Below are 16,514 nucleotides of genomic sequence, written 5' to 3' on the forward strand. Positions count from 1 at the left end.
AGATAATGATTTCTATAATTAGATATGCAATTCTCTTGAAAAAAGAATCGAAATAATAAGAGTTTCTATCAGACTTTTTATGTCAATAGATATCAAAAGCCATTTAATTTTTTTATTTTATTAAAAAGAAGTGAGTTTTTTTCATTCATTTATTTTTATATAAATGGATGTCTCTGTCGAAATAAAATGGGTAGCTAAAAGAGATGCGTGATGCCTAGAACGCTCTGTATATTTGTAGGGTGTTCTTGGTAACTCTGGTTCTCTCTTTCGCTTTCAGCTAGGCTGCGGGTTTCGAGACTGCGAAAGAGGTGAACGTATTGTTTACCGACGTTCCATCTCGATGGTTTCATCGCCGAACGGCGATGTCAGCAGAAATGGCGTTGCAAATAAAGTGAGGGAAGCGGGAAAGACCGGCGGATTCGCGCCACCGGTTCGTTCATGAAATCGTGCTCGTGTTTCCAAGTAGTGAAACCAGTCGACCGTTTATGCAATCGAAAGATTTATTTGCCGCTATGATAGCAATTTCGATTAGACTTTACCGAACTTGTAATACATTTTAGTACATATATATGTATGTGTGTATATTTTTAGTATATATATAATATGTATATATGTATATATTCCTTTTCTAATTCTTCAAAAAATACTCTTTGTTAGATAATGTTGTTTTTTTAGATATTAATTGTTAAAAGTTTCGGTTGCGTGTTAAGAATAAGATATATTTGTGGAAATAAAATTCTCTTTATCATACTTTTTTTTTTCTTGATATCAAATTGTTTATCCTTTTTTTTTCCGAATTTATTTTTCCTTTATGAAAAAATCGAAATAATAATAATTTTGAATTCTAAATCATACTAAAAATAAAGAGTTTTCCGAAAGAATCAAATTATCTGGTATACATAATTTTTCACTTCTAGTTGATAGAATTCTCTACCATTATCACTTTATTAAAGAAATAGGCTTAAAAAATTTGAAAATATTTTTAAATTTAATCTTTTCCCAAAGTTATCTTTTTATTTTAATTTGTTTTTTTAAATTTATTTTTTTGTAGCAAAATATTAATTAATTAGTTAATTATTAATTATTTAATAATTAGAAATTATGTTATACTTAATACTCTTTAGAGTTATTGATTATAAATTAAAATATAAAACATTACAGATTTAAAATTTATTGCTTTTTTGTAATAAAATATAAAGTACATTATACAATAAAATATAAAGTATAAGATGTAATCGAATGAAGCAAAATATATAATAAAATATAATATATAAACAAATAAAATATAATATGTATAAGAAAAATATGTAATAAAATATATAATAAAACAATACTTTTCTGTACAATAACTTTTCCAACATGTTGGCTATTTGAATCATTTTTCAAATATGTCGATACACGCTTAATCACATACTCATGCTATTTTTGAAACACTAATGTAAAGGCTTTTTTAGATGATTTCTAATTCACGATGAAATTTACAATAAAGTTCTATTTATAATTTTATATGTTACATGTTTTAATGTATATGTGTATTTTGATATAATTTGATTTGTACGTATGAATTTGTTTTTTGAATTATATGTTCAAAAATTTTTTTGTATTATATGACACATAAGAATTATAAATATAATTCTGTCTTGTAAATTTTGTCGCGAATTATAGATCGTCTAAATGAAGCTTACGAGAGAGAAACATCTCATCAATAATATTAATTTATATATACTCGATTTATATATACTCGATATTTATCAAGTTAAAATTGCAAAAGAAAATTGTCTTATTTCAAGAAGTTCCTCTCTTTTGTACAGTAATTTTTGAACATATATATATATTTTATCCGTTTTTCCAGAAGAGATTATAACTAAATTTTATCACTAAAACAAAATATAAAATTTTTTATATATATTTAAATAAAATATATATCACCACTTATAACTTATAAAATATATAACTTATAAATAATACATAACTTATAAAATATATATCATAACTTTATATAGAGATAAATTATATATATAATATATAAAGTATAACACTATTTAAATGTGAAATATTTTTATCCCCCTAAATTATGCAAACGTTACATCGCATTGCGATGTATGGTTTGTTTTTATTGGTGACTTATGAAATGTTTTTACTCACCAATGGAAGAATCCATTGACGTAACAAATGACTTCAAGTCCAACAAGCGCCTCCTCGGCGCTGTCGATGTCACAGATAAACTTCGGGACTCGCGGGTGCTGGTTGATGCTGCTGCTGTTGCTGCTGCGGATGCGATTGTTGATTTTGAGTTTGATGTTGCTGCTGTTGCTGCTGTTGCTGTTGCTGTTGCTGCAATGTCTGCTGTTGATGATGGCTATGATTGTGATTATGGTGGTGATTTTGTCGCGCCCTCAACATCTCGTATCTTTGCTTGTAAAGATCGCGTTCTTGTTGAAGTCGCGCCACATCGATCTTTGTACGCTGAAGCTCATTTTGCAAATTCCTATTAGTTGTCTCGAGATCCTGACGTTGTTGCAACCGTTTACTCCGACAATTTTGAGCATAACCGCGATTCTTCAGTGTCCGCCGCTTCTGCTTCAATCGCACAACCTTCGCATATTGTTAGATATAAATTTATAAAATTAAATGAATACGTTACAATTCAGAGCGGTACATATTTATGACAGATTTTTATAACAAAAATTAAAACCGATGTAATTTTTTGAGCTAAAGAAATTATATTGACAAATAGTAATAATGTTTATGTTTATTTGTCTCTTATTAAAAAATAAACTGTGATAAAACTCAAGAAAACGCAAGATGAGATATTTTTATTAACAACTTTATTATTTTACGCTGTTTCTTTAAGTTAATTCACGTTTATATTATTCAATGGTTTATTTGCGGCTTACAGGCTTTTTGTGTTTAAGATTTTTTTTTAAATTTATATAATATTGAAGAGAGTTATTTTTATTTTTATAAACTTTTTAATAATATGCGTGTAACTTTACATATATGTATCTTTAATCTAATATATAAAGCATAGACACACAATATATAGAGTCATAAAATAAATTAATATTTTAAACTTTGAGAATTTTTGAATGCGAATAAATCGTTTCGAAATTTTGAAACTGATAGGACCATGGGATTTTTATGTGATACTCATAAAATTTAAAATGGCAGTTTAAAAATGGCGGACTTAATATAGTGGCTTCTTTTCTACAAGATTACTGAACGGTCTTTTCAGTAAGTTTTCGAAAGTATTGTTGAGTATTAATACTGAATATAAATAATTTAAAAATAAAATTATTTTATCGGATTCTTTTGCCTAAATAAATCCGATTACCACGCTTCATTTGTTTGTATTATTTTGTCAACAGTCGATTACCAGTAATCCCAATTGCTTATATAGCGATTATTTACACATACAAACATTATTGCACATGTATAATCATTTAATTAATATGCCTTCTCAATTCACTTTAAATCAGAGATTTTTAAAAACTTCTCAGTACAGAATATTGTAGTAACATTGCGACAATTGCTGTAATATTTTATGCTATATGATATATTATTTTTATTTTTCATTTGAATGCAATTTATATGTAAATCACGCGTTTACATTTTTAACATTAGCATGTTTTATGTGATATATTTTATTATAAATTTGTAAATTATAAATTTAAATTATAAAAAAAATTATAAATTTAAAAGTTATTGTAACGGAGCAAAAAAATACTGTCCTATCGTTCTATTACGATTCTATTAATTCATTTGCAACGATTCATTAAATTGCACAAACAAGTGTAATCAGATCTATATTTATATAAAGCTTGTTTCCTTTGTAATGATCATAAAAATTATCTTATAAAGAGTTGATAAAATTTGATGAATCCGCCGAGTTGAATCAATCGAATTTTGTCGAGATATAAAAAGACAAAATATGGAAAATTTAACTCACAAGTGAAATTATATCAATTTCACACAGTGTATTTTAATAAACCATTGTTACATATTTCTTTCAGATTAAGATTTGTTTGTCGCACGATATTACACCGATTTTAATTTTTTATTTGAAGATATAGGTATATATGTTATGATGCATCTTCTCGTTATGTGTGCGGGCTACTTACTTTTATGTATCATACTAAAAACCACTAACATGGCTAAGTGTCATATGGTGAAATGTGATACAAGGGCAGCCATTTTCTAGATGGGTAGAATGTTATACCGGGTATCATAAAATTCGATATGCCGTCTCTTGATAATGAAATAGTAAACGTACATTAAAAAAAACTGATACTGTGAAAATAATCAAACGTATATATGCACGTAGAAAAATAAGATATATACGTATAGTATACTTGACTGCCCAAAAAAAAAATATTTTAAAGGAAGATATATAAAATTTGTTTAGTATAAGTACAATCCTTTTCTCTTATTTTTAAACTAAATTTTTCTATCAAGTGAAGTATAATTATATATTAGTGAAGTATAATATTTTTAAACTAAATTTTTCTATCAAGTGAAGTATAATTTTTAACTTAAATAATACTTTTTATGTACTGTTAAATACATCAAATATTTATAAATCAATTTCTATGAATCTTATATAAAATATTGCAGATTTTCTTTCAAAGGATTTAATTGACAGTCTGAATGCGATTAAAAAACAAAATTAGACTTGCAATAAATATGATAGAAAATCTATAATGAACATTTTATTTAATATATTCTTCTACTCGTCCAGAGAATGCATCAGCTTTATAGCATCAGCGGTCTAATATAATATACAGAAATTTGTGGTGCGAACAATAGAACGAGAGATTTCATTTACCTGTTCTCGCGGACAACCATGAAGGCGTTTGTTGAGCTCGCGCACCGAAAGCGACATCAGGAGCTCATCGTCCATGAGTTCCTCCTGAGGATTCGAGCTACTGCAATTGGAGTACAGGCCATTGCTCACACGATGGGCTGGATTGGGTCCATTGGCGCCGCAGGAGCTCACGGAACAGACACTTAACGGTCTGCCCGGTTGCATCGGTATTCCCTGCATACTGTCTTCCATTCCCTGCATCACACTTCCGCTCGTAGGAAGCATTCCTCCTCCTGCGTTCGGACCGTAATACTCCAGATGATTCGACATCGCTAGGTATCCACCTATGACAATGATATGATAATAGAGAATATAAAGAAATACGTCGGAGAAAGTAATGAAAATGTTATCTATGAGAAGTCACGCTCAAGATGTTAGTTTAAAAAATCAGTTGTTAGATATGTAGTTTTCTTTTTCCGTCAAGCAATACATAACTACTAAATTCTTGTGATTTCTTTTTTTTTTAATTTTAAATTTCCTCCTTATTTTATATATATAATACTGCACACTTTTCTTATATCGAAAAATAGTAAAAAGTGAGATTTTAAGTAAAATAAGATTCAAGATTTTCTAAAAATTTAATATGAAAATTATAAAAAATCAGGAATAATATCAGAAATAAAATCAGGACTCTTCGAATCAATATAGTTCTAAAATTCCATCATTGAATTATATGAATATATGTTTGATAATATAAATAAAATTTTGATAACAACGAGTCAGTAAGTCATCATTATCAAAAGAAATAGTAGAATCAGTTTTTGATAAGATTATGATTATTATTTTGATTTCTGTTATTATATTTTTTTACTAAATTCTGAATTAAATATTATTAGTATATTTTTAAAAATGTTTTTTTATTTAAGCACGTAAACGCGAATAATGAGAATGTTACGGGAAATTTACGAGCGTAATACATAGCATTTTATTTGTTATGACCAACGTTTTAAATGCGAAAATGTGTTTACAAACATTGCTATTGTGGCGCTATAAAAATAAAGATATGTTTTACATACGTATCTAAAATGTATGCAAAAATTTAATTAAGCAATATTTTAATATTCATTATCAAAATTATTTCAAACACATGTTCTTCAAGTTATAAACATTTTCATTCATAATAAAATTTTATAAATGTTTCCAAAATTTACACATACACCGATCAATTTGACACTTTGTGCTGAGATAATACAATATAATATACAAATAAGTTATCAATTTATGCGTAAGCGATTCGATTTGAAATTCAAGATATTTATTAATGTTAGAAATTTGCGAATAATAAGCATTGTTGAAAAAAAATTATTTTCAAGAATTTCTTTAACTTTTAATATTTCTTTAATAGAAAAAATTTTCTCACTTTTCTATGCAATTATCACAAACAAAAATGTTCTTATAAAAATCTTTCACAAAGAGAGTGAGTGCAAAAATATTTCCTTACAATGATACTCACCTGTGTGCCTGGTGGGACGCTGTAGATGCTGCAACTCTTGGAAATGATGATGAGCCGGCGCGGCCGACCAGGATTCATGATGGGGCTCCGGGGTTTGCTCTTGAGGACAGTGAGGTCTTAGGTCCAGCGGCTCCTGCCTCAAAGATTGGGTCAGCCAGCCCATGCCACCCGTGCTCACTTGTATCTCGTCCTGGACCAGTGCGGCCGGCGGCTGCTGCAGCTGCAGCAGTATACCCCCGCGATCGCGGGGATCGCGCGCATCCCGGTGATCCCGGTCGCCGCGATGCAGCTGCAGCGGCGGCGGCGAGGCCGAGACGGGCGGCGTATCCGGCGGCGTTCCCGGATGCGACAGCGTGGTGAGATGTGCCGTAGCGACCGGCGGCGCCTTCACCAGGACGCCGTGTTGCACCTGAATGTGGGGTTGACCGTACAACGGATGGGGCTGCTCCAGTTCGTGCGCGGGTGGCGTCAGCGGCGCCAGAGTCAGACCCTGATGCGACTGTACCTGTCCCGGAAGCTGCACCACGCTGCTGTTAACCATTACCGTCGGCGAACCCATTCGCACCTACAATTCATGCGTTGATGCCTCGATGTTAGATAATTAGATTCGAGCGAAAAATCAAAATTGTGATTTTTCGGACTTTTGTATAAAAAAAACAAAATATTATTTTTTTATGAAAAAATCAAAATAAAACTTCGCTTTTTACAAAAATTTTTTTCTTTTTAGTTTGACATCTTTATATTTTTATATTTTTATATTTTGATTACTGCAAGTTGATTTTTCATTATATATATTTTTAGGTAATAGATTTGAACTATCATTATATTAATATATTAGTAGACACATTCCAATATAATTATGCAAATATTTCTTATCTTTAATTAGGAAAATTTTCCGAAATCAAATTAAACGATTGTTCTATAGATTTGAATAAAATTATTTAGCATAATTTATAAAGATTTTGAAAATAAATAGCATAACTGAGGAGATTGGTTCCAATAATGTATTTAAATATATAAACACACAAGCAACATTGGTTTATAATATTTAAAAATCAAAGTATTATTAATGAACAAGAATTAAAAATTTTTTTATTTTGATTTGCGGCAGCAATCAACATTACAAGTAAACAAAAAAGGATCATTTTTTTTTCAATTCTTTGCTTCATCTTATTTGATATGCTTTGATGCAAAAGCAATTCAAAAAATAAATATATCACAAGAACAAAATTTTATATAATTTTGGTATTTAATCGAATTTAAATCTGAACACTCTTATAAATCATAATTACAAAAAAAAAATAACATAATATTTTATTATTATTCAATGTTTAATATATTATCGTATACTAGCTTAGAATTTTCAAGTAATCGAACAATTCAAATTTCAAGAGATCAAAATCTTAAATTATTTAAATCTCTCGAATTTAAAGATTTATTTAAATAGTTCGAATTATCTTTAAATGATATATTGCCCAAAGTTAAACGATGTATTATGAATAGAAAACAAATGGGAACTATTTATATTTTACAATAAATATTAATTTTATTGAAATTTTTTTAAGATCCAAACTAATCGAACTGATTCTTCGATTCGATTAAATAGACCATTGGCTCTGTTCGAACTATCTGTTATTTGCAGAGAACTTTCTACTTCGAACTGTTCAAACAATGTACATCATACACACAATCATACAGATCTTTTATTTAAGATCTAATCATAGTATTTTGATCAAAAGCAAAATTTGTTTAATCACATATATCTTTTCTGAAATAAAGAAGAGAGATTATCACATTATATATAAAATTATCATTAACGAATAAGTAGACTTATATCTTCATCATATAATATATAGTTAATATTTTCGTAAAATATTATAATAATGTCAATGTAACAATATCATATAAATCATTACGTTTTTGACCACACTCTTTCATAAAAAAATACTCACATGTCGATCTTATTTGCAAAACCGCGATATACATAATTGGTTTACATAATTATAACGGATAATATTTCGTTTATATGCGGCACGTGCTGCATGTCTGAATGATAATATAATGTAAAATACTCTCTCTCTTATCCGAATAGTGAGATTATATAGAATGTTCCACCTGACGGGGGGAGGACTACATTTCATTTACGAATTTTTTTATTTACTTTAAAATTAGAATTTTTCTTAGGGAAACAAAGAAAATTATTGTTTGTTGCAAACTTTTTTCAATCTTTAATGCGAAAAATATCTTAAAATTATAAATCTATTAAAATAAAATCCAATCGAGATATTTAATAAAAGAATAACATAATTGTATTTTATTATTTTTGTTTGCATATATGTAAAGTTTAATTCCTTAAAAATTTTTTATTTTTCTAATGTGTAATATATTCTAGTTTTTATTTTAATATCTTCTGTAAAGTGTATATTTCCGTGAATGTAACCTATTATTCAAGTTAATATTAATTTTATGTATATAATACTAATTGTATTCTACATGTATAAATAGCGAGATATAAAAAAAAGAATTTTACATTACATATTTACATTATTTTATATATATTTATATTGTATTTACATGTTATTTTACATATTATTATAATTATGAAAATTAAATTATTTACTTTTAAATTAAATTATTAATCTGCATTTTAAACTTTGAAATTTTCTTTTAAATTACAAATTTTTTTTATAGAAAATCATGAGACAAAATAAACAAGAAACAAAAATAAATTATATTTTCTATATATAACATAATTAATTTAAAGATGTATAACTTTTTAATTGAAATGTTGTTACATACACAAACGCATAAATTAAAATTTAGTTTTAAAACTAATATTTCCCTTTTTAACACGTTAAAAAAGATAAGATTGTTATCATTTTCGAATTTCATTACTCTTTACAAATATATGTTAAATATGAAACAGTTTGCGATTATAATAATGTTTTACTATTATATGAAATCACAGAAAAATTAATTAATAAGAGAATGTAGTTTATAAACATTTAAAAAAAGTGTCAATTATACATTGCAGATATATTATATATAATCTTATTTAAAAAAAATACTTTTTTACATAGAATATTGAAAAAATTCACTTCTATGTATAAAACGTATCATATAATTCAAAATAATCATATAATTGGAAAAAAGTGTAATTACCTTTTACAAATATAATACTTGCAAAAAAGATAACGTCACATAGGAACTTAGACATCATTAAACACATTCAATTTCTTTCCCTACCACTTGTCTATCCTAAACTGTGAGAAAAAATAAATTGAGACCCATCCTGCGCGCATATCAAATTTATATGCAACCGAATCAAAATATTTTCCTGCCCTCTTAAATCGAAGCAATTTCACGGGGTGCGGGTAATCATGAAGATATTTTCAGAAACGTTCAGAACACTCACTTCTCGTTTGACGTCGGCGGGATCCAGATGATCGAGAACAAACTCCTGCACGTACTCTCTCGCTAGATGGTCCTCGGCTTCCATCTTAACCTCGTCGACCTCTACTTCCACTTCCTCTACCGCGTCAGACGCGGTCGCATACGCGAGCGTCTCCTGGCCACCGCCACCGCTGCCACCACCGTCGCCGTCGCTGCCACCGCCTCCACCGTCGCCGCCACCACTTCCGCCTCCACCCGAGCAACGCGTGACTATCGTTTGTTGCGTTGAGACCACTATTTTTTATCGAATACTCCGCTGAAGAGAGAGATAACACGATGTGCGGATCGGAAACGCCACGTGAGGCGCAAACTCAAGATCCCAAGTTTCGATGAGATTGCTCTGAATTTTATCACTGAAGAGAGATTCGGATACTCTAAAGTAAATTCACCGAGAGAAATTCTGATTTATCAATGTATGTGTTTAGCTTCTTAGCTTCTTGTTCGTTTAAGTTTTATTATTAATTATGCTCGCATAATCCTTTGATTTCGCTTCGAATGCCAGATTTTCGTGATTGTAAGGAGAATCCCTTTATTTGTGATATCTGTCTAAGAAGCATGCAAACGGGGTTGCGCAGGCTTGGACGGCAATAGATTAAATGACTCGACGAGGGGTCCTCCTCTCGGAAGGAGATAATGGCGTTGTAACAATTTGCCTTTCGCAAGTCGAGTGAAAGATTAATTCACTCTACCGGAATCCCACAATGAAGCAAAGTCAAGATAGATTGTGTAGATACAGCAATATTATGTACGAAGTCGTTGGTATGTATCGATTAATTAAAAAGATACCTCTTCGCCAGAAGAGAGAATTCGAGTCGGAAAGGGGGGACCTCATTCGTTTATTTTTTCACGATGTTTCTATTCTGCTTTATCAATTCACTTTCCAACACTGCGCGTTGATCTCACAATATAATCACAATATTATTTTTTTATATCCATTCATAAACGCACTAACACTTAAACACTTTTTCCCACTAAAAAGCGATCTTTTCGTCTCGCAGTTCTATCCGTGACTAGTGTGTCTTCGCGATCAATCGTGGATCATGCTTTTTTTTCCTTGTACTGCTCGACAAGATCGAGAAGTATGCAATCTTCTAATTAGCGAAACATCGTAGATCGAACGCCGTTGACTCCACCCCCCGAAATCGATTCGTGGATCGAACAACGTCTCCTCCCTCTCCACCTCCGTCGATCCCACGCGTATACACTATACTTTTTTTTTAGATTCTTGCGTTCTTAGAGTGAAATTATCAAAAGCACGATAGACTAATGAGAAGAGAGAGAGAAAAAGAGAGAAAGAGAGACAGAGATGAGGAGGAAGAAAAAGGCGCGCTTAAGATGAAGGAGAAAAAGCGATCGCGTGACAGACGGCAGTAGATACGCCGTCGGAGTGATGACTGGCCAGCCGTAAATGCCGGGAGTAAATGCGGGTCGTGTCTTCGCTTCGCGCAAGACAATCACGTGACGTCACACGCGGTAGGCGTGGCCGTCCGCTATTCGGTGCTTCCGGTGCTGTTCGACGATTGGCGCATTCCGGATGGCACCGCCATTTGCACGCTCCGCCCATTCGCCCCCCTCCCTTTCCCACCAAACCGGCGTGAATCCCTTTTGATCGCGCGCCGCGCAGATTCCCGGTCATCCGAGGTGCCCATTAATTTCTAAAGTGATTATTATAATTTTTCAGTTCGGGCGCGGAGAGATCGCGTGCAAGTTCTACCCTCGCGCCTCTATTTCCCCCTCTCCCTTCTCCTGCAGCTTCTCTTGCTTCTTTCCCCTTTCCCGTGAGCCGTCGCCGATATTGCTCCGACAAAGCCATCTTCCCTCCTCTCTCGTCTTCTCTTACACGTCGTATATATCGCCGTTTTTTTTCATTTCCTTCCTTCTGAATTTCAATTTACTGGCGGTCGGTATGGGTGACGGTTTTATCTGACAATCGCGATCTCCCAATCCAAATGAGGCACGATTTTCCACGCGGACACCACGACGGTCGAGGACACAGGGGGGTCACGGGGTATCGCGTCTGTGACGCGTCGTTCTCGTCCGAGAGAAGGACGGAGACAAAAGTGCGAGATAAATATAATCTTGCCACGAAACAGGCATCTAATCATTGATTAGAGAGAGAGAGAGAGAGAGAGAGAGAGATTGGTTTTTGAATTTCTAGTTTTTGAAATTTAAGACATGTCTTGGTCGTCGCGCCATTTCCTTCATATTTATGTAAATCATCTTTGACACAGTTAATAAAATGACCTTATTCCTTATTAATTCATATCAATATTTCACTTTTGATGTTGCAAATATATACCGTAACAAACCTAACCTAACCCTAACCTCAGGTTAGGTTAGGTTATATTGCCTGATTTAATCTAACCTAATCTGTATAATTCTGATTTGTTCACTCTATGTGATATATATTCAATAAAATAAGCATGAAAATTTTAATAAAAATTTATTTTCTAAAATCAATATTTATTGAAATGAAAAATTTATAAATAATAATTTCATATTACCTATACATATTCTATGTTATTTCCTTTTATTTCAATAAAAATTTCAATTCTTCATAAAAGAATCATAAAAGAATGCGTAAGTAAAAAAAGCTATGCTTTTATTCATAAATTGTGAAAAATGTCATGTATTTATCATCAATTTTATAAAAAGATTTTTTGCTATATACATTCCTAACAATGTTTGTTTATTTAAGAAAGCATGTTTTTAATAAAATAAGTTTTATGTTATATTTATATAATATATTGCGATATTTCTATCATCGCTTATATTTCAATAAAGTTCTAAATATTATTATAGTTATTATTTTATGAATATTCTCTACATGCTAAAAGTTTATAATCCTTTCTGAAACATCCTTTCTGCATACATATTTTAATGCGTATGAAACAAATAACAGAAATTTATTTAAACAAATAATAATCCATTATTGTTATAATTTCTATATAAAATATGTATTGTATGATAATGTAATCATGCAACACTATTTATGATTTATATTTATTTCTTACATTTAATATGATAAGTACGTCATAGAAAATAAATATAAAAATTATATTTTCTAAAAAAAGTTAATTCTTTGTTTCAATGAAATAGATACAATAAATTAAATAAATACAGAATCTTTTTTTTGATAATATGCGTACTATTTTTTATCTCTTATCTAATTAAATGAAACGCATTCTTTTAATTATATTATTATAAATCTTAATTAATAAATATATTTTTAATATTTCATGTATTTCAATTTAAAGTAAACTTTATTCCTTTAAAGTAAACTTGACCTAAAATTAATAGAAAATGTAGTTTTGTAATTTAATCTTAAAAGGTTTAATTCACATAAGAAAACTTTAATCTGTTATAAACCGAAAATTATTGGTGCCTCGATGTTTTCACTAAAAAGAATTCTCTAAACTTTAATTGAAGTATTTATCTTTAAAAAATAATGCACGCGATGTAAGGACTCTATATAAATTATTATTTTTTATATAATAATCTGTCAAAAGAAACTTCAACCGATGAAGCTTTATCTTAGGCTTTAAGGTCTATCTCTTCTTTAACCGAACATATAGCAAGATGACTTCAATAAGATAGAATCTCGTCATCACTGAGCATTGTCGTCCAGCGAAAATTCGAAATAGTGACGAGCGAGTGACAATAGGTTTGGCCATTTCGTTGAGCGCAAGGAATTTGTCGACGCTGCAGTTCAACATCCTCCGTCTACCGTTTCCTTCCCCGGTTTTACCATCGCCATTTATTCGCGCTCGATATATGCCACTCGATTTCTTAGTGTAACAAGTGTTCGGAAATTTTCCACTCGCCGAGAGTGCACTAGTTGCACAAAATATAGCCACCTGTCCACAATACGTGCACTATTTAAAATTATTAAAATTTAATCAATGCAAAAAAGATTGTTGTATCTGTCAAATGAAAGCCAGAGATATTATACAGTTTTCACAAATATTTAAATTCTAATAAAAGAAATTTTTCAATGCACATTTTTTGTACAATCTATAGAAAAAAATTTTTTTTAAATAGTTAATGAAATTTATTATTTTATGCAAATTTTAAGTTCCATAAAAAGTAGACCTAAGATATCAAAATATAAAGACGCTTGGTATGCCTGGATCACATTAAAATGCATTATCACAAATATATATCTTATAATAATAAGTTATTTGCATCAACAATAGCCTTAAGAAACTATAAAAACAGCAAAAGAATGTTCTTGCTACTTTTAATAGGAAAAAACACATTCTAATACTTTATGTGATGCATCCTGTATATAATTTTTTTGCTGGAAAATATCTAAACTATATTATCGAGAAATATGTAAATGGTTTTCTCAAAACATTAACTCAATAATTTTTTTAATATAGAGTCACTGTCGACCTGATACATTTTTTCCACTTTAAAAGAAGATTTAATCAAATAATATATTTTGCTTGAAAACATTACGCACACCCTTATATTTATTTAATAGAGAAATTAATAATTTTATTTAAAATATAATGTAACAGAAAAAAACAGCTTTTTGCTTCACCAATTCATAATATATTTCATAACATACTTAAGATATATTTAATTTAATAATGTTATTATGTTATTAAGAGAGATTTGATTAATATAGATTAATGAGCAATTGTAATCAGTAGAATAATGTAAAGCAAAATGGAGTGATCTGAATATAATCAGTATGTCACTGTATTCTATGTCAGGTCTTTTCGTTAATTACAACGCGGTCGCGTGCGATATACCCTTGTTGCAATTCGTTATGCTCGTTGAAGCGCATAATTGAAATTGCTAATAGCATAGTTTCCTTCGCACAAAAACACAATCGTAATTTCTAGTACTATAACTCGATTGTAACAATCAATTTCAAATTTCTAAAAAGCAAAACTTTTCAAATCTCGTTTATTGCTGCTACATTAACACATTATATACATATATAATATATTCTACAGACTCTAATTATTTATATTATTATTTCCTTTGTCACACAATAATTAATTAAAGCGAAGCTTTGGATGTATGAATGAATAATATTAATTATTTATATTTTATAATTATTATTAACAAAACAAATCAATATTATTATTAATCAATATTATCAATATTATAGCAACATTAATTTTCAATTCCCTGACTGTTATATCTTCTTTCCTTTCTTTTACCTATTTCTCTTTTTTTAATAGATAATGGTAGTATATATTCCATCTTAAGTAGAAAATTTCAAGAACATATAATTTAAAAATAAAAATAATACATAAATAATACATAAATAGATGAAAGAAATAAAAGATATTATATATACAGAGTATATGTAGCATCTTTATATACATCTTTATACAAACAGAATTTGTAGAGAATTAATATCACATATACTGTTTTTTTGTATTTTTTAAACAAATTTAGAATCAATTTTATATCATTTTTTGTTGAAATCTTTTAATCTGAAATATTTGACAAATAAATATACAAATACTTTATTAAAAAGAATATTATTTTACAAAGAAATCTTTGAATATAAGATAAATTACTAAAAATTATTGCATCTTTCCATTAAATTCTAAAATGAACGTTTTATGAAAATATGTTTCCTGGCTAATATGTCCTGCAAACAAGTTTCAAAGTTGCTTGGTTTTGAGAAAGATGCTGTTAGGTTAATACAGATTCGATTCTTTTAAAAATGTTTCCGAGATTTCAAAATTATTCTTATTTTAAAAAATCGATCTGTATGTTTTATATAATTCGATTCTTTTATTCTTTAGCATATGAGCCGTTCACACGCCAAAGCGATTAACTTCAATTGATTGATCAATCAAGAGCTTTGGCACTAAAATTTTAAAACATTCAGAAAGTGGAATTAGTCGTTTTAACCTGTAGACGGCTCATATAAAAGAATTAAAATAAAAACGTTAAGAAAATCAATAATTTATTAATTATCTTATAATTTATATTTTTTATAATTTTATATAATTTTATTATAACATATATTTTACACACGTACATACACATATATATACGCATTACTTTTACATGTATATATTTTTATTAACTTTGCGTGACACATCATTAATCCTAAAAAAAAAATATTTATCAAGAAAAAAACAATTTATCAGCAATTTAATGAAAAATATAAATTTAAGTGTTCGTTGTTCTATATATGTACATGTTTTTCATCTCTTTGAAGCTTCATTTTTAATCAACTTCATTTTTAATTATACGTACATTATATATATGTGTATCATGTATGCGCGCGCATGTATTTATTTATTTAATTATTTATTTTATTTAAAAATATAAACATAAAAAGTAATATCTGTTTTAAATTGAGAGATGAATAATATTTTATTATTCATTTATCAAGTTATTCAAAGTTAGAGAGAAAATTTCTTACGTGTAATCAATTTTTTTTATTTGTTTCAAACAGACACTTAATATTGTATTCTAATTATCGAAAAAGCGTTTTCTTGAATATAACAATTTTTGAAAAATATAATTAATAACAGAAATTCTAATTTTTATATATAAAATAGTTATAGTAGTAGTTATAAATTAAATAGAAAAAGAGAAAAATTTGAAATTAAAAGATTAATGACAAAGCTAGTTATAAGTTAAAAATTTGCGACAAATAATGAGATCATCACATATTTCTTTAGCAAGAAATGATCTATCAAGTTGAAGGATTCTTCGTTCCGTATAATAAGAAATGAACATCAACAATAAAATGCATAAAAA

General features: G+C 29.1%; 1 protein-coding gene across 1 annotated transcript; it reads right to left on the reverse strand.

The window, feature by feature from the left end:
- Positions 1-1,161: 1,161 nt before the first annotated feature.
- Positions 1,162-11,177, reverse strand: Tj (Maf family bZIP transcription factor traffic jam). Its single transcript, XM_083104773.1, has 4 exons — positions 9,733-11,177; positions 6,318-6,882; positions 4,826-5,148; positions 1,162-2,595 (listed from the first exon to the last, which is right to left on the reverse strand). The coding sequence occupies exons 1-4, from the start codon at positions 9,814-9,816 to the stop codon at positions 2,215-2,217; spliced, it is 1,353 nt and encodes a 450-aa protein (XP_082960899.1). The 5' UTR covers positions 9,817-11,177; the 3' UTR covers positions 1,162-2,214.
- Positions 11,178-16,514: the final 5,337 nt, after the last annotated feature.

Source organism: Camponotus vicinus, unplaced genomic scaffold (genome assembly GCF_025532165.1).
Source record: "Camponotus vicinus isolate PSW18456_S1 unplaced genomic scaffold, iyCamVici1.0 SCAF_7, whole genome shotgun sequence".
Taxonomy (NCBI): domain Eukaryota; kingdom Metazoa; phylum Arthropoda; class Insecta; order Hymenoptera; family Formicidae; genus Camponotus; species Camponotus vicinus.

Bases quoted from the DNA above. Each gene is read 5' to 3' on its own strand.
- Tj (XM_083104773.1), bottom strand. From the start codon at position 9,816: ATGGAAGCCGAGGACCATCTAGCGAGAGAGTACGTGCAGGAGTTTGTT. The intron at 5,149-6,317 runs GTGAGTATCATT...TCATTGTCATAG, and splicing joins GCGTCCCACCAGGCACACAG to GTGGATACCTAGCGATGTCG. The intron at 2,596-4,825 runs GTAAATGAAATC...CAATATGCGAAG, and splicing joins ATGGTTGTCCGCGAGAACAG to GTTGTGCGATTGAAGCAGAA.